Source organism: Lissotriton vulgaris, chromosome 5 (assembly GCF_964263255.1).
Source record: "Lissotriton vulgaris chromosome 5, aLisVul1.2, whole genome shotgun sequence".
NCBI classification, from domain to species: Eukaryota; Metazoa; Chordata; class Amphibia; order Caudata; family Salamandridae; genus Lissotriton; species Lissotriton vulgaris.
The window spans coordinates 1,490,808,194-1,490,832,490 of record NC_141693.1 but is presented as its reverse complement, the minus strand read 5'-3'; the positions used below and the strand labels follow the sequence as shown (position 1 = coordinate 1,490,832,490).

Genomic DNA, 24,297 nt, shown 5'->3' with positions numbered 1-24,297 from the left:
ACCAAACAAGCATTTACAATGCAATAGGTCTTGCATTTGTGAAATGTTATGCTTTGGCATTGTAAATGACAACGCCTTTTATTTATCTGTTTTGAAAACCAATACATAGCTAAAAGGTTTGTTATTTACAAGGCCAGTAGCTAAAACTTGCGCAAATGTATGACCTATTGTATTGCAAATGCTTATTATTTCATGTCCTGGCTCATCAGACCGATAAAGAATAGCTCTCTGTTTCAGGGAACACGCCCATCCAGGAGCTACTCCTCGATAAATATGCTAAACTGAAAATAAACATAGGTTCACAGCTCTAAAGCAGTGTGAATGTCTCAGCCTTTCAAATCGGTTGGCCTTGCTCCGCACCTGCTGAATGTCCAGATGCCCACTTTTCACTATGACGGATGTCAAAATTAAATGCAACTCTCCTTTTTTAAGCAGTTAGATTGTTCCCGTGCTTTGCTAATTCAACTCTTGAACAACTTTTTTTTTTAGGTTGTATATTGAATGTGCAAACTCACTGCAACGCGGGTGGACTCTGGAAGACATTTAATTCAGTCAATTTCTAAGGATCTGTTGCAAGAAGTGCAGACCTTTACATAGCAAGTGTGTTTACCCTTGTGACTGCTAAAACACTAGTTGTTTGAGTGCCAGCTAGATCTCGATAGCTGAACAAACAATAAGTACCAAAGCACACGTCAGAAGTCCATACAATGATGCTAAATCATGGCAAGTAAATTTAGAAAGACAAATATAGTCTGTAGTATTTCTTCTTCTTTTATACGTGGTGTTTATTTTCCAGTCTTGTTACTCATAGCAAAACAAAAGGTCAGACTGGAAAATAAACACCACGTATAAAAGAAGAAATATTACAGACTAGATTTGTCTTTCTAATTTTACTTGCAAAAAGAACAATTGATGGACAGAATGCAGAACAATTTTTTACATTTGCCCCAGTACAGAGATCTTGGCCTAAATCCATTGTTTTATTTGCTCCCCATGCCATTCCAGTTTCAACCCAGCCATATGCAAATCAGTCTTGACACTGCACCCACTGGGAACAGTCCAGCCCGAACTTCCAGGCCAGGGCCTCCCTGGAATGTAAACAAGCATCCTAGAACCAGTTTCGGGGTTTCACCCCTCATCAGCCAGGATACCTTGACTCCAGTGGCATGGAGAGCACGGTACCCACGACTGGGCATACCGGTCCCACTTGGGGTGACAATTGCAAAAATAACAATTGATGGACCCAATGCAGAACAACGTCATACATTCACCCCAGTACAGAGATCTGGGCCTAAATCCATTGCCTTTTTGCTTCACTTGCCATTCCAGTTTTAACCCAGCTATATGCAAATCAGTCTTGGCCCTGTACCCAATGGGAACAGTCCAGCCTGAACTGCCAGGCCAGGTCCTCCCTGGACTTGAAACAAGTATCCTAGGTCCGGTTTCGGGGTTTCACCCCTCATCAGCCAGGATAGATTGACTCCAGTGGCATGGAGAGAACGGGACCCACTTCTGGGCATACCCGTCCCACTCAGGGTGACAAATGTAAATGTTCGCCCTAAGTTGTCAGGTTATGCCCAGACGAAGGTCCCTTGCTCACTTTGCCACTCAGTGCAAGCTAGCCTGGCTGATGAGGGGTGTTACCCCGAAACAGTTCCCTGGATGCTTGTTTCCGGTTCAGGGAAGACTTGGCTTGTGTGTTCGGGCTGGACTGTTCCCATGAGGCACAGGTTCAAGACTGGTTTGCATATTGCTGGGTCTTAACTGAGGCGGCGAAGTGAGTTAAAAAATGATGATGGATTCAACCCAGATCTGTGACTGGGGGTGAGTGTCTGAAAAGTTTCAGCGCTCTGTCCATCAACTCCTTGTGTTTTCTAATTTTACTTGCCATGGTTTAGCATTACTGTAAGGTCTACTGACGTGTGCTTCGGTACTTATTGTTTGCTTAGGTTCAGGCCAACTGGCTTCCCATTTAAGGCAGATGTATTTAGAAACTTGCCTACATCACACACAAAACCCTTCACTCATCATCCCCTAACTATCTAAACAGCAAACTGGTAAAAGCAGGAAATTCAGAACTCTGTGAAGCGCAAACTCACTCCTTCTCACCCCTCCGAAATTGAAAAGGAACAAGCATTAGAAATGCAATAGGTCTCGCAGCATTAGAGTTAGTGCTTTTAGAATTGTTTATGGGTTTTTTTGTAAATCTTTAGCATGAGGTTGAGGGTGAGTGAGGGTGAGGGGTTGAGGGTGAGTGAGGGTGAGGCTGAGGGGTTGAGGGTGAGGGTGAGTGAGGGGTTGAGGGTGAGGGGTTGAGGGTGAGTGAGGGTGAGGGGTTGAGGGTGGGTGAGGGGTTGAGGGTGAGTGAGGGTGAGGGGTTGAGGGTGAGTGAGGGTGAGGGTGAGTGAGGGTGAGGGTGAGTGAGGGTGAGGGTGAGTGAGGGTGGGTGAGTGTGAGTGTGAGTGAGGGTGGGTGAGTGTGGGTGAGTGTGGGTGAGGGTGAGGGATTGAGGGTGAGGGGTTGAGGGTGAGTGAGGGTGAGGGGTTGAGGGTGAGTGAGGGTGAGGGGTTGAGGGTGAATGAGGGTGAGGGAGGGTGAGGGGTTGAGGGTGAGGGGTTGAGGGTGAGTGGGGGTGAGTGAGGGTGAGGGGTTGAGGGTGAGTGAGGGTGAAGGTGAGTGAGGGTGAGTGAGGGTGGGTGAGTGAGGGTGAGTGTGGGTGAGTGTGGGTGAGTGAGGGTGAGGGATTGAGGGTGAGGGGTTGAGGGTGGGTGAGGGGTTGAGGGTGAGTGAGGGTGAGGGTGAGTGAGGGTGAGGGGTTGAGGGTGAGTGGGGGTGAGTGAGGGTGAGGGGTTGAGGGTGAGTGAGGGTGAGGGGTTGAGGGTGAGTGAGGATGAGGGGTTGAGGGTGAGTGAGGATGAGGGGTTGAGGGTGGGTGAGGGTGAGTGAGGGTGAGTGTGAGTGAGGGTGAGTGAGGGTGAGGGTGAGTGAAGGTGAGTGAGGGTGAGGGGTTGAGGGTGATTGAGGGTGAGGCGTTGAGGGTGAGTGAGGGTGAGGGGTTGAGGGTGAGTGAGGGTGAGGGGTTGAGGGTGAGTGAGGGTGAGGGGTTGAGGGTGAGTGAGGGGTTGAGGGTGAGTGAGGGTGAGGGGTTGAGGGTGAGTGAGGGTGAGGTGTTGAGGGTGAGGTGTTGAGGGTGAGTGAGGGTGAGGGGTTGAGGGTGAGTGAGGGTGAGGGTAGGTGAGGGGTTGAGGGTGAGTGAGGGTGAGGGTGAGTGAGGGTGAGGGTGAGTGAGTGGTTGAGAACTGAGACAGCACCCTATAAAAACACAGGTCATATGGTCCCATACGTGCAAATGGAAATCTCACATGTCAGAAGAGTGTGCAGGCACCCAGGCCATTTTGGAAAGGGGTGGTGGGGAAACAAACCACTATTTACAAACGGGGAGCAATGTGCGTGCTCAACACACCCACCCCATCGGCCAAGGGTGCAGGATTCGCTGTCAGCCTGGAAGCAGGAGGGAGGTGGCGCCTTTAAATCTCCTGCAGCCTCCATGTTGTCAGATTCCAACTCAATTGACATTTTTCCTGCGTCAGAAGAAAGGTGGGGAATGGGGGATGGAGGGAGTGTTTCATGAGACCAGCCTTTGGCCACTAGGCTGCGGCCGCACACATTATCCCGGAGCTTCTTAGTGAGTGAGTAGCAGTAAGTAACTAAGTGTAATGTTGCTTACTTCCACCAAATGAGGACCAGGACCCAGGTTTGTAGGTTTGCAAGCCAGTTATGTATTCATAATTACTGTACGCAGAAACAGCGCCGAGTGTGCATACAGCGCTACCGCTCCGGGCACTCTCGCGCACTAATCCGCTGAGGCGTGTTGCGTCCATTGGTATGCCCACTGTGTGTTGCCTAATGGCTTTAGAAAAGCAAGGATGTATACTACGGGTCCTTCAGTCGCAATTCATTTTTTTTTTAATTGTTACATTTCTGTACACTCTAGCAAAAAGTGGTGTGAGGTATACAGTAGTGATCCAACATTGTTAGAAGCAGTGGTATGACGTAGTAGCTATCACAGTCTACCGTACAATGAAAGTTTGGCCAACCTTACTGAATAACGTGAACTTTAGAATTTCATGCGTGACATCTTCAAACGCTGGCAGATTGGGAAAAATATGAATGTTTTCCAGAGTGATCCCCACCTTCATGCGTCTGCGGCAATGCTGGAGGCCCACCATACTTATTCAAAAATGTAAATTGAAATTGGATTTCAGAAGTTAATTGCCTGTTTGAAAAGTCTGCAATTATCATAAAATACGCTAGCAATGAAGCGCATTAGCAGTTAGAGGGTGAGAATCATTTGAATGGATTTCATACCACTTCTCATTTTAGAGAGCTGCAACGAGACTGAAACGTATTAACCCGCAAATGTCCCATGCCGCCCTTGTTGACGCTGCTGGCTCTTGATGGTAGCTGATGTCGATTTAACAAGGAGCTGTGGTTTCTCATTGTGCATCGGTACTTGGCCGCATGTGGTATGGCCTCGTAGGTGCTAGGAATGCCAAAGCATTCAAAATGAGGTGGCACTCCTCTAGATCAGCAGTTAGCACAGGCTCACAAATTGCTGCATGTATGGGATGTGTAGGAAGGCTAATAGGGTATAGGCTTCAATCTGGGAATGGGGAATCCAAAAGCGTTACTTCTATTAAATCGCAAAATGATGGCTTTAAAGAGGAGACGTCTACTTCAAGACTTTAGACTAGCGTGATGCACCACGTTGGGTGGTTGGAAAATGACACGAAACATACTAGATCACTGGTTCACACTTCTCCATAAGCAGTGCTCTTCGCTATGCTTGGAAGACGATCAGAGTAAAGAAACAATGTCAAATATGACCCTGCACCCACTGTCATTTAAGCAAAGTTAGCTTCTTCAAATTTGTAGAGTGGGAAAGTTAAGACTGCCCAACTGCAGAAAAGGTTGCCAGCTTTAGAAGGTAGAAAATCTGGGCCATTTTCGCAAGTTTTTCAAAAACTGGTAAATGGTTCGCAAGTACTGAAGACAAGCCGGAGGGAAGAGAGGGGAGGGGGGAGGAGAAATGCGACACGGCGGGAAGGGGAGGGGGCGGAACGGGGGAGGGGGCGGAGAGGGGAGAGGTGCGACTTTATATCCGAATTTTCCTCACATTTGAAATGCAGTTGACAGCCTGGGTAAGAAGCAGAATGTGTTGATGGTTGAATGTTGATCAGTGGTGGTGGAAGCGAAGGCCAGGAATTACCTTGATTTCAGAAACAGGAACAGAACCGAAGACTCCAGGGTGGGAGAAAGCAGGGCCGCTTCATTCCTGCAGCGGAAAATGAAGTTACTTGGTTATTGACGTCCACAAAGACTCCAGTTAATTTTTAAAGCATTCCTGTGTGCCAACCGTAGCTGGGAGGTTAAGAGATCATGGCAGACAGCGCAAGGCATCTGATGGCGGGGTAGGATTCTCGAATCCGAGTCCATCACTTTGTTCCATCTTTCAAGAGGACCATTCAGATCGGGGCAGAAAATCGGGCAGTGTTTGGAATCCACCTAGCGAACACACTGGGATTGTTCATCCGGCCCACTGGGAGGGTACCTGTTTAAGGCGAACACATTGCTTGCATTTTCAAAGGTCAGGCAAGCACCGAGTGAAACAGGCTCTGCTCACATTTGTGGCATTGCCGCACGATCAGAGTAAAGAAACAATGTCAAATATGACCCTGCACCCACTGTCATTTAAGCAAAGTTAGCTTCTTCAAATTTGTAGAGTGGGAAAGTTAAGACTGCCCAACTGCAGAAAAGGTTGCCACCTTTAGAAGGTAGAAAATCTGGGCCATTTTCGCAAGTTTTTCAAAAACTGGTAAATGGTTCGCAAGTACTGAAGACAAGCCGGAGGGAAGAGAGGGGAGGGGGGAGGAGAAATGCGACACGGCGGGAAGGGGAGGGGGCGGAACGGGGGAGGGGGCGGAGAGGGGAGAGGTGCGACACGGCAGGCAGGCAGGGGAGGAGAGGAGGAGGGGGGAGGAGAGTAGGGGAGGCACGGCCTAGCGGCCGTGCAATCAAGTAGTGAGGGGGCGGAGCTGGGGGAGGCTGTGGAAGAGAGTAGGCAAGGCGACACGGCGGGAGGGGGCGGAGCGGGTAAACAAAGACGGACATGCACGCGCCCGTGACTTTTAAGGTCAATGCGCATGCGCATAAGCTTAATGCGCATGCGCATTGACCTTAAAAGTCACGGGCACTGCAAGGAATCGCCACGATTCCTTGCAGTGTGGATAAAGAGTGGATAACTCGCAATACTCTCGCCTTGCTCGATGCGCATGCGCATCGACAGGCGAGACCTAAAAACCACTCAGTGGCGATCCTTTTCTGCTATTGTACCCAGGATGTGGAACGCACTCCCTAGAGATCTCAGATGCAACCCCTCCTTCTCCTGCTTCAAAAGTGAACTGAAACTCCATCTCCTCAACAAATACCTTACTGACCAACGTCAACTAACCTAGACGTCTATATCTTATCTGACTCCCCTCTCACTTTTGACCATCAAGGATAGGTGGTTACTTGAATGTATCTTTCTCCCTCCCCTTCACTGTTTGCCTAATTATTATGTTTTTCTTATGTCTTTTTGCTTCCTTAATGCAATTCTTTTTCTCTCCTGTGTGTATGTAAAGCGCTCTGATACCCACGGGTCATGCTAGCGCTATATAAAACTTTTTAAATAAAACAAATAAAGGCCAAGAGTTTTCTCTAGGGAGTGTACCCTCTCGGTGGCTGGGGGGGGGGGCTAGTACCATTGATAGCACCATAACTACTATCTGTTGTTTAATAGTATATCTGGGAAGTTATTAATTAGATGTGCATTTGTGCCTGGCATATCCACTTTTGTATTCAGGTTGTCACAGCATAGATCTCTATAGCTGTTTGTGTATCCCGCCGTTGCCACTTCCGTTGCCGTAGAGAACTTTATAAAGCACCGTTACAAGGAGACCCAGGCTGTTGAAGGCTCTCTCATATTTTAGAAACCATATTGCACAGATTCCTCACCGCTCCGTTACCTGTATTTCATCCAGGTATACTTTTTTGTCTAGTGAAAGTGTGATCCAGGCATGAGCCAGTTCAATTTTGCTAGCTGTAAAGTGCATATATGTTTTCCTGTTTGTCTGTTGCTGGGTTCATTTGCATATGAGCCATGTAGGTCCTTGTCCCAGTAAAGTGCTGGGGTCGACTCTTACTTTCCAAACTCAGTGGGGCAAGGGTTCTACTGATAGGTACTATTAATGAACAACACACATACACACGAAGATAAATGACAAAGTGAAGCAAACATTAGTGCTATATTCTTTACAATCTATAAATAAAAGGGAACAAATTGAAAACACAAATATAATTTTAAGAACGTGTTGTTTAGAGCCACAAAATAGGTTCTTAAAAAGAGGGACTTGGTTGCATGTTGGTTTTATATTTTTGCGAGATGACGTTAACCAGTGGGCACCACAAAACAACTGACAGACCAAGAAAAGAAAACATGAACTGGACACAAAATTAAATAGGTTCTCGTGCAGTCTCCTTTTAATGGAGCTTTGGGCAGAGTAAATTCATAAGAAATATCTAAACTCCATTTTCTGTGGAGCGTTTTTCGCCGGCCTGCCCCCTGGCACTCCTCCGATGAACTGCTCACTGTTGTCACTGATGGGTGCCAGCTGTTAGAAAGTGTGTCCTCTAGTGTGATTCCTTGAAACGGGGAAACGCTTTTCCGAGGCTACTCCAGAAGGTGGATTTGCATTTCCTTGTTGTTCCCTCTCATCTTACCCTGTCTTTTAATTGTCTCACCGTTTGATGGTGCATTCAACCTACAGGGAAAAAAACCAATTCGGAAGACTGGCAAAGTCCGGAGACTCAGAGGTAGGTGTCCTATGAGAGGTTGGGGGCAGTTATACAAATATGCGTTATAATATTAAGGACTATTTTATATTCTAGTTATTGTTATATTAAGAAGCTCCAGTCTAATGCACTGCTTTAAGAGGAAGAGTAAAGTCAATCTGGCATCTTTTCCATGGCTAACACTAGTACTTTGAAGTTACCCTTTATTTTTCCAAGTATTTTGTCTTCACTTGAATTGTGAATCTGAAAAGAGATGTACGTTCTTCATTGAATCTGTGGCCTTCATCCCCACCTTTTAACCCATCAACACATTAAAACAATAATTAACATTTCCAAACAGTCTTAACATCTATACATTATCGATAAGAAAGTCAAGTAATTTTTTAATAATAACTACAATAAAGCTTACCCTATTATTGCATTTATAGTATTATCCTGACTAAACTGATTTTGCTTTAATGTGCAAAGCCGAATTGTAAATAATTTTGAGACTGCCAAGACTACAAGGGTGCTGATATCTGTCTTACATATCCTCCAATCCACCCATTGAGCAATTTCCATAATCTACATAAATGCGTAACCCATTTAGCTCTTAGTTTCTGATATGCCCTTCAAAATATTACATGCTCTTTGCTTTCCTTTAAGAGGTAACACACATAGGTTGTCAAATTACAATTCTAAGACCACACCCTAAGTAAAAAGAAAAAAAAAAGCAAGAGGTAAAATGCCAAGCCTACATTGTATATATAATACCCTGGCTAAAGCTGATTTAACCTAAATATTATTTCAATTTCAGATCGCTTTTAGTGGTTAAAATGGTTAAAAGCGATCACGAAGACCCACTTGATTGCGAAGATAACCATTCCCCATGCAGTGCTTTTCAATACATACATTTTACAATTCTAGTACGATTTGTAGGGGTCATTGTGGGGATCGTCCAGTAATCACTCCGATCCAAAATAGCAAGCGACAATTTGACATAAAAGATCAAAGAAATCTTAAGAGCAGAAGGCTTTAACATCACATAGCGCTTCCATACAGGGATCTAGTTCATTTGTTGTTGAAATGCTTGTCCAGTATAAACAGGCTATCAGATTTGCCATATAAATAATAGATTTATAGTAGGATCAAGCCATAGCACAAACACATTCTGATGCAGTTTTAATAGTGATTTAATACATTTATTTTCACAATTTTTCAACAACTCCGCTATTCAGTGCCCCTAGTTCTCAAACCAATATAGGTCTGCGCTTTCATCTTTAGTCCTATCGATTGATACAGTTGGTGATATAGAATATATGTTCGTAAGATTTGCAATTTGAGGATAGTGGCTTCTCCATGGTTTAAAAGAAGATGGTTTTTAATAAGTTGGGGGAGGGGCAAATATGGGAATCTGAAAATCTAATATCTAAGTAATCAAGTTCTGAGACTCTCTCCATGACAGAATCTTTCAAGTTGATCGAGCCCTTAAATGTATGGGATTTTTTTTATTGTTAATTTTTAGTCCATACCTAAAGAAAACCAGCTAAAATCTTCCATTTACACTTGATTGCGCCCGTTTAACATCTATAAAGTATCATCCACAAAAAAGGGCAGGAACCTTTTGGTGTGAGATGTAAGTAAAATCATTTTGTATCCAATAAAGATTCAATGCAAACATCTATGAAGAGTGAAAAGCAAGTTGGTGCAAAGACACAGCCCTGCCCTAGTCGCCTACTGATGTTCGTTTTCTCCGTTGGCTGTCCATTATGCCACCGAAAACTGGAGTGTGAGTTGTGTGACTAAAGCTGCCTTGTTAAAGAGTATAAACTCCCATTGACGCCCTGTTTTGAGAGTACTATCTTGGCACTAGATCAAATGCTGCTTATAAGTAAAATAAGGCAACTTGTATGTTGCCTTGTTGATGTCAACTGGTTTCACTTTTTAAAAACCGACTTAAGTACCGACTTTTGGCGTATTTTTACTGCTCTCACTCAAACTTTAAAACAATTTCATTTCAAAGGTTCCTATTGTTTTATTTATGTATATCTGTTAATTTGCGATTGACAACCAAATAAGCAATAGTACGTTCAAAATAAACATGCCAAATTATACCTCATAAATAGTAAAAATGTTAATATCATTCTGGTAAATGAAGCGGAACAAAAAACAGTGGTCCCTTTAATTAAATCCAGTGCCTGCGGTCTCTTTATGCACTCATAAATATGAGAAGACAGGTGCTGAACGAGGATTCTCAGCCTGGAACAGTCATCTTTGATTTCTTTTAACCTAAAAATCTACATGTAAAAAATTACAGTGAATCCCCAGAGACCACTTCGTATACTATTATCAGTGTCATTGTTTTAAACTCCTATTAGCCCAAGCCATATACAAGTGCCAAAATATGATCAGCATAACCTTCCTCATCTGTAGGGCATATCTCAATATATGGCAATTTGCAAGCTCAGAGTTCTTCCAAAGCCTATTACAACATACCTTATAGGTAGTTTTTCTGCTTCGCTGTAACAAGTTGGCCTTGTATGGTTGTTGGTAAACCGCTTTTTTCACCTACAATTTGAAATTGTGAGGTCAGAGCGGAATGTAATTGAATGCATGCTCACGTTCTAATCACACTAATTACCCGTGCAGAACCTGGCACAACCACTGTATTTTCATCCGGTTATGTTTGAGTTCATCCTATAAGCAATTCTGCAGTGTATAGGGTATGATTGTTGAGGTGGGGAAAAAAACACTGTAAACAGAGTTAATGCCACTGCTCAACCAAATTTAGCCTCTGGTTGAAGTCTGATTACTTTGAGAGATGTTGACTTTTTTATACCTTATAATTTGTGCCATAATATTATTTTGAATTTATCAATAGGGTACTATATGTTGTGAACTTTTTAGGGAAGACGTGGTACTTTTGCCATACAGTAAGAACTGTTTTACTGTAGAATGTTGAGTTCCCAGATATAAATGTGGGCTGCATGTTGGTTCTGGTGCAGTGCTTGGTGTGGTTGTATATTTGTTGACCAAGCTGAGTTTTTTTGTTTTGTAAAGCTTTAACCCTGTAAGATTGCAGAACAGTTGCTACAGCATTTTCCGTGTTTTTCTTGTTGATAAATGTTCATGCATATAAATCCGTTTCATTCTTAAAAGCTAGAGGCTGAGAAATGTTCTCATAGTATGATTAGGAGTTCCTCCTATGCTACCTTTGTTCCTGATTGGTGTTGTGCATTTGAGTTACTTATTTCTTGTCATCCCCTCAAGATTACACTCATTGAATTTTTCAAGCGCGGAAACGAAGAGCCGTACGAGCGGAAGGAGGATTAGTTCCCTTTCTAGAAGAAATAAACTGTTTTCATGAGAGGAACTGAAGCAAAAGCTTCATATCTGTAAGCAATGGCTAATCAAAAGCAGGACTGCTTTTTCTTCTTCTATTCCAGGTGTGCCAAGGTAAGTCACCCCAAGCAAGAGTACAAACCAGTGTTTCTCAAACTCTATTGCTGTTAAATGTTTTGTCCATAGGCTGACTCTATGACAATAGGACCAAATAGAACTTGTTCAATAATGGTGTGGTCCTCTAATGAAAGACATTTATTGGCAAAGTGTGAGAAAACAACTACTTTGGCCTCACTCTTCTAAGTGATGCAAGGGGCTTTTTCCTAAACCTGCACATTTTTTTAAATTCGTTCTGTCCTGGAACTAATCCTGGTGAAAAAAGAATCAAACTCCTTTCCTCCAGTCTTCCTACATTACACTCAAGCCCACTGCCATTCCTTATTTTTAGGGCTGTAAATGACCCATCACCTTTCCTGGGTTTTTGCTAAATGTAACATGCTTGAAGTCGCCATACAGGTTTAAAAGTAGAATCTCAGTGTATTATACCTGCTGGGAAAATTGAAGGCCAGTTCACAAAAGTTCCTATTTTAACAGTTTTGTTCTGATTTGGGTATCTTTGCTTGATCAAAAAACACAAACCGTTAGGGAAGGGTCCTAAGGAATGTTTAAAGACCTGGCATGGACACAGCCCCCAACACTAAACGTACTATACAAGAAAAGTGTCCATGGGTCTTCAGAAATGGATCTACCTCAAAAATATAGAATAACCAAGGAACCTACAGGGTCTATGTATCAATGTGTATAAATACATGAACCAGATAGTCTTCTAGATTAATATGCCCATCAGTCACCATTCGATACCGCCCTAGTCATCATCTGGGCCTCCTTTAAGCATCTCTACCGTGACGCATAAGTGATGTACACAAGGACTTGATGGTAACGTCCTACAACAACTTATGGATCACTGGATAGCCCTGTAGATGCCGGGAAATGCTGCTAATTGATGGGTCAAAAAATTGCAGTGCGTGAATTGTGTGTCAAAAAGGGAAGTGACTTAAAATTGGGTAAGTGAGAGAAGCATTGTATTTATTATGAACGCTCAGATGCCCAAAGTTAAAAACAGTGCAAAATAGGCAGTTTAAACAAATATCTGCCAGAATAGTTATTAGGTCAACATGTTTCGGCAATACAAAGGGACACTTCTATCCTCTGCCTTCTTTAGGACCTTCAAAGATAATTGCTACTGCAATGTATAGCACATATCAAGTGAGTGTGAAAAGAAAAGTAAAAGGGACCATATCACCTGAAAACCTAGGTGTCTGGCAAATTCCTTCTGCGTATGGGTTAATGTGCCACTATAAAAAAATACATTCGGTTGAATTGTTACATATCATTAGATGTAAGAACAAAACAAAGCAACACCGGGTGTCTTCAAAACTCGACATCCCGATAAGGTGTAATTCACTATTTATACAAGTATTTCATTGATGGAAACATCAAGTACATCCAGTGTTCTACACATATAGTGTGTTATTACTCCAGCTTACCTATTTAGCAGGAGGATAGGGCTCCACCTCACCTGGCTGCGGCTCAGGGAGAAGAAGCACCGCTCTATAAAAATCAAAGGAAAACACACACACAACAAAGTTAAGCGGCTGGTTTCCTCCCATAAGTCTGTGCACAACCCACAAACACAACTCTTTGCCAAAAATTGCTCTCATCATATACTGATGGTCCTCAGATTATAATGAACCATCATTCATTATCATTGTTACTCAAACAAGTGTCTATATGAACAATATGTCCACAATCATAACTCTCCCGTAGCTGTGTATTGATATAACGTTCTAGTATTTACATCACACTCGCCGGGAAAGTACCATGCACACGTCATGAAAAGAAGCCAAAGCCACCAAGGTTTTCATGTGGACGCACTATGCCATTGGTTCAATGACACACTCATAGAGTATCCATAGGGAAACATTAAAACATGTTTAGTTTTGCCCAAACCTAACGCACACAACACAATGCTCACTCTTTTGATCATAATTCAGCACATGTGGCTTAGTTAGTAAGTTTTCCATAGAAAAGTGCCTCGATGGTCTGTCAGATATCATGGTGCCAAAATTTTGTGACGCCAAGCAGCTAAACTGACAATGATATGAAGTTTTAGTCTTCGTGGTATTTGTGCAGAAGTCACCAGGACAATATTAATCGGCTCTCCGCTTCACCGGAGGATCTAGCGCCTACAGTGCCTTAAAAGACCTCAGGGTTGCTAGAAACAACCCGGAAAAAACCTCGCTAGTCACGCTTTCATCATTCAGCTCACCTATCTGTCGGTACTCCTGACGGTCTTCCGAGCTGTCTCTGGGAGGTAACTGACAGCGTCTAGCCGCCATCTTTATCCTAGCTCTCCTGGCTTGTCGGGCACGGGGCTCGTGACACAATCACGTGATTGCATCTCGCGGTCCTGGAAATTGAGTTTTTCTCATATTTAATGAGAATGTTCATATCTCTATTCACATCAAGAATCGTTTTGACTATGTTTTCACTGTAATGTCATGAACATTTTGTCACATCTATCAGGGACGTACGCTCTCTTCAGGAAAAAGACAGGATACGATGTCTAAACATCTAGGTTGACAAGTTCCTGTTAAAACTTTATTGAATGCAATGGAAATAGACCATCACAACAGACTATTTGGTATCATTTGATGTAGAATCATTATATACATCCATCCCTTAGGCCGAAACTTTGGAGGCCATCACTATCCTTCTGATGGAGAGGGATCTAGATTCTAGCACTCCGGTTCAGTTCATCATGGCGTGCGCCAGCCTTTCCATGAAGGAGAACTTCTTCAGATTTGAAGACAAAATTTATTTGCAGATCTCTGGCACGAGCATGGGGAGCGTTTTTGCTCCTAGCCTAGCGAATTTGTACTTTAGCAGCTTCGAACAGGGACATGTACTTACATCAGCTAATCCATTTCGCGATTCAGTGCGACTGTGGAAACGCTATATAGATGATCTCCTCGTCATCTGGCGGGGAAGCCTCGTTGACCTACATCTCTTTTTGACATGGCTTAGTAATCGGAATGATTATTTGCGGTTCACAGTTCAGCACAATAAAAAACAACTTGCCTTTTTGGATTTGCTTATTTTGGCTACTCCTTCAGGTCTCCAATCCGAACTCTACAGAAAACCTATGGCACGTAACTCATTGCTATGCTACGACAGCTTCCATCCCAAGTCTCTAAGAGACTATCTTCCATATGGACAGTTCATGAGGGTTAAAAGGAACTGTTCCACCAAAGATGGATTTAAAGAACACTCTGCCTTAATCTCTAAACAGCTGAGCATGAGAAAATATCTGAAAAAACTTGTGCGCAGATCACTGAAACGTGCAATTAACAACAACCGGGAAGCTTTACTGGAACCCCCTGCACCAAAAGAGGCCTTACAAAGGCTGACGTTCGTGAACACCTACATCAGTCACCATTCGATACCGCCCTAGTCATCATCTGGGCCTCCTTTAAGCATCTCTACCGTGACACATAAGTGATGTACACAAGGACTTGATGGTAACGTCCTACAACAACCTATGGATCACTGGATAGCCCTGTGGATGCCGGGTAATGCTGGTAAGTGATGGGTGAAAAAAATTGCAGTGTGTGAATTGTGTGTCAAAAAGGGAAGTGACTTAAAATTGAGTAAGTGAGAGAAGCATTGTGTTTATTATGAACGCTCAGATGCCCAAAGTTAAAAACAGTGCAAAATAAGGCAGTTTAAACAAATATCTGCCAGAATAGTTATTAGGTCAACAGGTTTCGGCAATACAAAGGGACACTTCTATCCTCTACCTTCTTCAGGACCTTCAAAGATAATTGCTACTGCAATGTATAGCACATATCAAGTGAGTGTGAAAATAAACGTAAAAGGGATCATATCACCTGAAATCCTAGGTGTCTGGTAAATTCCTTCTGCGTATGGGCTGAGGTGGAACTATAAAAAATACATTAGATTGAATGGTTACATATCATTAGAAGTAAGAACAAAACAAAGCAACACTGGGTGTCTTCAAAAGTCGACATCCCGATAAGGCGTAATTCGCTATTTATACAGGTATTTCATAGATGGAAACATCAAGTACATCCAGTGTTCTACACATATAGTGTGTTATTACTCTGGCTTACCTATTTAGCAGGAGGATAGGGCTCCACATCACCTGGCTGCGGCTCAGGGAGAAGAAGCACCGCTCTATAAAAATCAAAGGAAAACACACACACACAACGAAGATAAGTGGCTAGTTTCCTCCGATAAGTCTGTGCACAACCCACAACCACAACTCCTTGTCAAAAAATGCTTTCATCATATACTGACGGTCCTCAGATTATAATGAACCATCATTCGTTATCATTGTTACTCAAACAAGTGTCTATATGAACATTATGTCCACAATCGTAACTCTCCCGTAGCTGTGTATTGATATAACGTTACATCACACTCGCCGGGAAAGTACCATGCACAAGGCATGAAAAGAAGCCAAAGCCACGAAGGTTCTCATGTGGACGCACTATGCCATTGGTTCAATGTCTAATGACATTCAGAAGATCATCAGGAGACACTGGTCAATTCTCAATACAGGTCAAGAATCTGCTCAGCCTCCTCTCGTTGCCTTCAAACGAGGTCCAAACTTAAAGGACCAATTGGTCCATACGAGACCTAAGAACAAAATACAACACGCTGTAGGTACTCTATGAGACTTACCGGCCATACAAGGACATCATTCATGTGGCACATGTGCAGCTTGTCCCCCAACACAGAAGTCACTCACTATTATCATTGGTACTAGTCTCCCGTGGCAACAAAAGAAATTCACCAATTGCAACAGTGATAAATTGATATACATGATTACCTAGCCCATGCCAGTTAAGGTATGTCGGCATGACAACTCGAAAAGTTAAATTGAGGATTTCAGAGCATAAGAGCACTGTACGTTGCAAAAAACAAGCAACAAGAATGACATGTTATTTTATGGAAGCCAATCGGAGTCCAACCGATTTTAAATGGACTGTGTTTGAACAACCCATTATCCCTGACCATGTTGCGGATATTTCTAAGTATTTGCTGTTCAAGGAGCAGAAATGGGTGTTCAGATTGGGGACTGACCAAAACGGTTTGAACGATGAAATCCAGTGGGTGGTACTCTGAGGGTGTGCCTTAATGCTGTTTCCAACATCAGAGTCTTATAACCAGGAGAGCATTTCCATCCAGACCTTCGGGCCATAGTACTCTTGAATCTTTTGTAATCTTAGGGTGTGCCCCAATGCTGTTTCCCACATCAGAGTTTTAGAACTATGAGAACATTTTCATTCAGACCCTTGGGCCACAGTACTCTCGAATCTTTTGTAATAGTTTGCCCATTGAAGTAAACTCCCATTGATGGGTAAATAGACAAAGCCACTCTTTGACTATGTCCGATACGTATACAGACGATGAGGCTCCGATTCCTGAGTTACATAAATACACTTAGATGAAATAAAATGCTGCTCCATTTCTAAGACATAATTACTTGTCTTCGCCGAATCTGGCACTTATATATAGACATGCCTAGAGTAAATACTGGTCTATTTCCATTGCATGAATACTTCTCTTTGTGTATTTGTCAATACAGGAACTTGTCAACCTAGATGTTTAGACATCGTATCCTGTGTTTTTCCAGAGGAGAGCATACGTCCCTGATAGATGTGAAAAAATGTTCATGACATTACATTGAAAACACGATCAAAACGATTCTTGATGTGAATAGAGATATGAGCATTCTCATTAAATATGAGAAAAACTCAATTTCCCAGACTCCCCGGCTTGCAGGATGCGTTCACGTGATTGGGTCACGAGTCCCGTGCCCGACAAGCCAGGAGAGCTATGATAAAGATGGCGGCTAGAATCCGTCGGTTACCTCCACGAGACGGCTCGGAAGTCCGACAGGATTACCGACGGATAGGTGAGCTGAATAATGAAAGCGTGACTAGCAAGGTTTTTTTGGGGTTGTTTCTAGCCACCCTGGAGTCTTTTAAGGCACTGTAGGCGCTGGATCCTCCGAGAAGCGGAGAGCAGATTAATATTGTCCTGGTGACTTCTGCCAAAAAAAACACGAGGACTAAAACTTCATATCATTGTCAGTTTAGCCGCTTGGCGTCACAAAGTTTTGGCACCATGATGTCTGACAGACCATCAAGGGACTTTTCTATGGAAAACCTACTAACTAAGCCACATGTGCTGGATTATGATCAAAAGAGTGAGCACTGTGTTGTGTGCGTTGCGTTTGGACAAAACTGAACATGTTTTAATGTTTCCCTATGGATACTCTATGAGGGTCTCATTGAACCAATGGCATAGTGCGTCCACATGAGAACCTTCGTGGCTTTGGCTTCTTTTCATGCCTTGTGCATGGTACTTTCCCGGCGAGTGTGATGTAACGTTATATCAATACACAGCTACGGGAGAGTTACGATTGTGGACATAATGTTCATATAGACACTTGTTTGAGTAACAATGATAACGAATGATGGTTCATTATAATCTGAGGACCGTCAGTATATGATGAAAGCATTTTTTGACAAGGAGTTGTGGTTGTGGGTTGTGCACAGACTTATCGGAGGAAACTAGCCACTTATCTTCGTTGTGTGTGTGTTTTCCTTTGATTTTTATAGAGCGGTGCTTCTTCTCCCTAAGCCGCAGCCAGGTGATGTGGAGCCCTATCCTCCTGCTAAATAGGTAAGCCAGAGTAATAACACACTATATGTGTAGAACACTGGATGTACTTGATGTTTCCATCTATGAAATACCTGTATAAATAGCGAATTACGCCTTATCGGGATGTCAACTTTTGAAGACACCCAGTGTTGCTTTGTTTTGTTCTTACTTCTAATGATATGTAACTATTCAATCTAATGTATTTTTTATAGTTCCACCTCAGCCCATACGCAGAAGGAATTTACCAGACACCTAGGATTTCAGGTGATATGATCCCTTTTACGTTTATTTTCACACTCACTTGATATGTGCTATACATTGCAGTAGCAATTATCTTTGAAGGTCCTGAAGAAGGTAGAGGATAGAAGTGTCCCTTTGTATTGCCGAAACCTGTTGACCTAATAACTATTCTGGCAGATATTTGTTTAAACTGCCTTATTTTGCACTGTTTTTAACTTTGGGCATCTGAGCGTTCATAATAAACACAATGCTTCTCTCACTTACTCAATTTTAAGTCACTTCCATTTTTGACACACAATTCACACACTGCAATTTTTTTCACCCATCACTTACCAGCATTACCCGGCATCCACAGGGCTATCCAGTGATCCATAGGTTGTTGTAGGACGTTACCATCAAGTCCTTGTGTACATCACTTATGTGTCACGGTAGAGATGCTTAAAGGAGGCCCAGATGATGACTAGGGCGGTATCGAATGGTGACTGATGGGCATCCTAATCTAGAGGAGACTATCTGGTTCATATATTTATACACATTCATACATAGACCCTGTAGGTTCTTTTGTTATTTATCTTTCTAAGGTAGATCCATTTCTGAAGACCCATGGACACTTTCTTGTATAGTATCTGCTTGATGCCAGAAGGGTTCAGATGAATGCATGCTGCTTATGTTTTCTCTTTTTGTCTGCTTAAACTGTCCAGTGAATTTATTTAAAACTACAATGAAGATATTCATGGCTGTCGGAGGCCAGGCATTCAGTTAGAAACAATAGCTACTATTCTGCATCGTAGTTAGTCCATCCTTCAGAGGGGTACAAAAACAGAATTTTATTTTATTTATTGGGTTGAAGCTACATATTTTGTTATTGAGATTGTCATTGTCTTGGACAAGGCAGCACTTCATTCACACTTCTTCCCAGCATTCTGCTTATTTTCACCTCTTTCAGCATTTGTGAAGAAATGAAGCAATTAACGCCTGCACATCCACAACCGGAAAGGGCTGCGATAACTACTTGATTCCATGGTAGCAATGCTCTTGTTTTCTTCTCTTGATAGGGCGACAATTGTGCATTTCGACACTGTGAAGCCGCCATTGGCAATGAGACAGTATGCACCCTATGGGAAGAGGGACGGTGTTATCGAAGAGTGTGCAAGTTCAGACACATGAACATTGACGTGAGTGACCTGAGATCTGTGTGTTTCTCTAAACTCTCTGGGAAGTGTAGAGAAGCAAGAGCAGCAGAAACCAATAGTTTTGGAAACCAATGATCTGATTTTAAAACTGCACATTTGCAAGGCAAATTAAAAAAGACCTATGTTTAGGGTTTTGATGAACCGATTACATCATTAAGCATTCAAAAGCGTTTTTATAAGCAAACATTAGGACACCAGTGTCTACTTGTGGATGCATGCCTGGCGCCAAAACAACTGTTGACTATTGGTATTTAAATTGAGACACTTTCTGCGACTCTCGGTGCAGTACTGTATGTAATAGTGGAAATTGCAGAAAATATGGAGAATGTATTATTACATCAGATCAATGCAGTAGAACATTTAATAAACTGTGAGGTGTAGTGAGTAATTAAGTATGAGAACACAACATTTAAAGAGAAATACAGTGACAGTTTTGCTTCTGATTATGTGAGATGGAGTCCGCGAAATATGATTCCAGCATTTTCCTGAAGGACAAAAGATTTGATTGGGTTCTTTAATAGGGAGGAAGAGGGCTCCAGAGGCTAGTTGCTGCACCACTAAACTGCCTAGACAAGGCAAAAGACGTTTTGAATGTAAGAGGTTGCAAATGCAGAGCATCTTTGCTCCTGACGCTTCATTGCATATGGTCAGTAGTTTCGTTAGATGAAGCGCATAGTCGATAAGGCAGTTTCAAACTTCATTCTGGCTTCAGTTGTTAGCTATTATAGTGTTTTGTTTTAAAATCGACAAGCTTTGACTATATTTTTTGTAAGCATAGATAATGCTGGCATGGAGAACAGCCTTAATTAAGGAGATTGAGGATTGGGGAATTAAACCTGCTAAAACAAATAAAGAACAGGCAGCAGTTTTCAGTAATCTGAGGTCAGGAGGTGTTACTTTAAATTTTTTTAATGAGTGAAAAAAAACAGGCTTGTTGATGTTTGGTGAAAATGGCAAGTGTTAAGTCAAGGGATTTTACTGTCCCAGGGATAGAGGTAAAAACTATCCACGTTGATTTCAATCACAAGAGTGTAAATAATTTATTTTCGTCTTGGAAATTGGGCGTGATAAGGTAAATTATGCATTAGCGTGAAGGAGTTGTTTGATTTTCACTGCTGTCATTTCATAAGACAGGACCACAGGGCAAGGATGTTTTTGATGGATGCGCTATTTAAATAATTCCATATTGTCTGGTTACTGGTGAATTTTTAAATCCAGAGTCCTTCATTAGAAAGTGAATCGGTCTGATATAAATTAGATATCACCTGAGCCAAAATTGAGCTATGAGTAACACCGCACATCATTGGTGATCTGTTTGAGATGCAGGATTCAGTGTCCACAATGTGATTGCGGTAGAAGAGCCAACTTAGCACTTGATTCCCGAAAGCCTGTGACTTAATCAAAAGGCAAATGTAGAAACTGTGCTAGTTGCACACACATTAAAATGTAAATACAAAATGCGGCAATGAGTCCACTTAATTTGCTCTGCCTTCAGAAAGAAGATAGCAGACTGTTTCATCCAATCTTGACTTTTAAAGGGCTGCACAATGTATATGCTGTCAATTAGTGCAGTTGAAATGTACCTACTAACAATTTAAAAAAAAAAAGCAAAAATGGTAACCAGCTGTAAAGGAGCAGGGGTAGTGGGAGTAACAGAGTCCGAGACTTTTATCAGTGATTTTAAAGAGGGTTTTATTTTGATATAGGCTCTCCTGCTTCTACTAGTAAGTCTTTCCCTAGCAAACGCTGCAGGATCTGTTCTGGCGTTCTTGATAGGCTCCAGGATGTCTTCTCCTGTCAAAGTCCGGTTTCAAGAGGGCCCAGTGGTCCGGAGAGGCAGTCGACATGTAAAGCAAGGGAAAAGAGAACAAAAAGGAAACGGTCACTGGGACGTTCACTTCACGTCAGGCAGTGGGGCCGGGGGTGATGGATAACCAAGTGCTCAAGTGATCTATTTACATAGCGATGCCGAGTGCTCTGGTGCTCGTGAAGGGTAGGGGTTGTCGCATCAACTCAACGCTATTTTACACTAGTGCTCGGTTATCACTCTGGAGGGTGCAGACGCCGTCCCACCCAACCCGCTACTTTGCCCCGTACCTCTGACAGCCACACTCCTCCCCCGGGAGCGTGGCGGGGCGACTCGTGGGGTCGTTGGCCTCCTGGCTTGCTGGTCTCGCCGGGGCTCGTCTCGTCTCCTCCGTCCAGGCACTCCTCCCGACTCAATGGTATCGCTCTCCTTCTCCGGTCTCCGATTCCGACTCCTTCTTCCTCCGGGGATACGCCGTCCGTCCACTTCCTGGTTCGTCCTTCTTTTGGCTCGGCTTGGTCCGCGACGTCATCAAGGGGAGGAGTCTCGGTCATCTGAGAGGCGCAGTTAAAGGCGCCCGGTCCATTAATGTTCTCCTCTTCCCAACTGTAGCCGTAGTCTTTTGACGGCCAATCGTCCTCCTGACAGGGGGCTTCGCGCTGTTGAAAGGGGAGAGACACGGGTGTCAAAGGCGTCTCCGTCCACCACTCCCGGGCCTCCCCGTCACACACCTCCCCCCCTGGAGTCTCCCGATCGGGGAGAGGAAAGACCCTTGACAAGTAATCCGCATTTCCATTCTCCACACCCTTTTTATGCTGTACGGTGAATGTGTAGGGCTGTAAGGATAAGAACCACCGAAGGATTCTAGGGTTGCGACTTTGGTTCTGGTACATCCATTTCAAGGGGGCATGATCGGTTTGTAGGATGAACGGCCGTCCCTCCAGGTAATATTGCAGCTTATCAATGGCCCACTTTATTGCTAAACACTCCCGCTCCACCGTGGAGTACTTGCACTCTCTAGGGAAGAGTTTCCTACTCGTGAACAGGATGGGGTGCTCAACGCCGTCATCTCCCAGCTGAGACAGGACGGCCCCTATCCCAATATCCGAAGCATCAGTAGACAATGTGAAAGTTTTCTGAAAGTTCGGGGATTCTAGGACAGGAGCTGATGTGATGATGTTTTTGAGATCCTCGAATGCTTTGATGGCCATGGGCGACGGGGTTTGGATTTCCCGGGGTTTCACATCCTTTCTGAGGAGATTGGTGAGGGGGGTGGCAACATCCGCAAATCGGGGAATGAAGCGTCTATAATAGCCAACCAGCCCTAGGAAGGCTCTTAACTCTTTTTTACAAGTCGGAAAGCCTGTGTTCTGGATGGCTTTTACCTTTTCCGCCTGAGGAGATATAGTTCCATCCCCCAAGACGAATCCCAAGTATTTTACCCGGTTGTAGGCCGCCCGTGACTTCTTTGAATTGATGTGAAGCCCGGCATCCCGAAGTGCCGTAAGTATGGTCTGCAGGTGCACCAGATGATCCTGCCACGTTTGACTATAAATCACGATATCGTCCAGGTAGGCTGAACTGAAGGTGGGAAACGGCTTCAAGACATGGTTCATCAGCCGCTGGAACGTGGCAGGCGCCCCGTGTAAGCCGAAAGGAAGGACCGTAAATTCGTACAAACCTTCGTCTGTGATGAAGGCGGTCTTCTTTCGATCCTCTTCACGGAGGGGCACCTGCCAGTACCCTTTCGTAAGGTCGAGGGTGGTGATGTATACCGCGTCTCCGAGTTTCTCCACCAATTCGTCGACCCGAGGAATAGGGTAGGCGTCGAATGTAGAGATGTTGTTGAGGGCTCTGAAGTCCATGCAGAAACGCTTGGATCCGTCAGGTTTGGGCACCATAACAATCGGGGAGGCCCAATGGCTTTTGGAAGGGCGTATGACCCCGAGACGTAACATCTCTCTGACTTCTTTCCGTACTGCCTCTCTTCTGGCTGCGGGTATTCGATACGGCTTTTGTTTTATCGTCTGTCCTGGAATGGTCTCAATATGATGCTCAACCAGAGTAGTTTTCCCCGGTAGGTCCGAGAAGATATTGGCAAAGGGACGTAATACTGCTTTCAATTCCTCCTTTTCCTTCCCTGAGAGGGCGTCATTAATAACCAGGTGTTGTAGGGTGGTCGAGTGATCTGCACTCGTGGGGACGGTCAGGTGGCTCTCCTTAGGAATGGGACCGATCCATTTTTTTAGGAGGTTAATATGATAGCATTGAGTCTTACTGGGGGAGATCTTCAGTCTGTAGGTGGTCTGACCTATAGTATCCAATATCTCATATGGTCCTGTCCACTCATTTTTCTTGGAGACTGAAGGGAGGAGTACCAAAGCCCAATCACCGACGTGGAGATGCCTCATTTTCTTTCCCCTGTCGTAGTATTTCTTTTGTTTTACCTTCTGTTGTTCCAAATTGGTGTATGCTAAGCTTCTGAGCTTGCCCAATTTAGCCCTCAGCTGTATGGTGTATTCAAGCAGGGACTTCTGTTCCTGTTCATCTTCGGTCTCCCAGGCGTCCTTAGTCATTTCCAATAACGACCTCGGGAGTCGGCCATACAGCAGTTCAAAGGCTGAACAGCCGAGACTGCTTTGTTTTTGTGCCCGGAGGACATACAGGGCCAGTGGCAACAAGCGGTCCCAGTCGGGACCCTCTACGGACAACATTTTTTTCAGCGTGGCCTTCAGAGTCTGATTATATCTTTCCACTAGTCCGTCGGTCTGGGGGTGGTAGACCGACGTCCTAATATGCCGAATATCCAAGGATTTACATACTTCTTTCATCACCCGGGAGGTAAACGGGGTGCCCTGGTCGGTTAGGACCTCTTTGGGGAATCCAACGCGTGAGAATAACTCCAAGAACTTCTCTGCAATGTTGGTGGTTGTAGGGGTTCTCAGAGGAAACGCTTCAATAAACCTCGTGGCGTAATCCACAATCACTAGTGCATATATGTTTCCTCTCGAGGATTTAGGTAGTGGGCCTATTAAGTCCATTCCCACCCGTTCGAAAGGAACCCCGATTATGGACATCTGCTGCAGG

At 43.8% G+C, this 24,297-nt stretch overlaps 1 protein-coding gene across 2 annotated transcripts in view; it reads left to right on the top strand.

The window, feature by feature from the left end:
* The window catches only part of LOC147712815 (zinc finger CCCH domain-containing protein 11A-like), a 206,189-nt gene that overhangs the window by 60,927 nt on the left and 120,965 nt on the right, over nt 1–24,297 (top strand). For both annotated transcript variants that reach the window (XM_086923485.1, XM_086923486.1), the window contains 3 exons: nt 7,869–7,914; nt 11,143–11,328; nt 19,266–19,385. In XM_086923485.1, coding sequence (XP_086779611.1) covers nt 11,275–11,328; nt 19,266–19,385 — 174 coding nt within the window. In that variant the 5' untranslated portion in view covers nt 7,869–7,914; nt 11,143–11,274. The remainder of the gene's footprint in view (nt 1–7,868; nt 7,915–11,142; nt 11,329–19,265; nt 19,386–24,297) is intronic.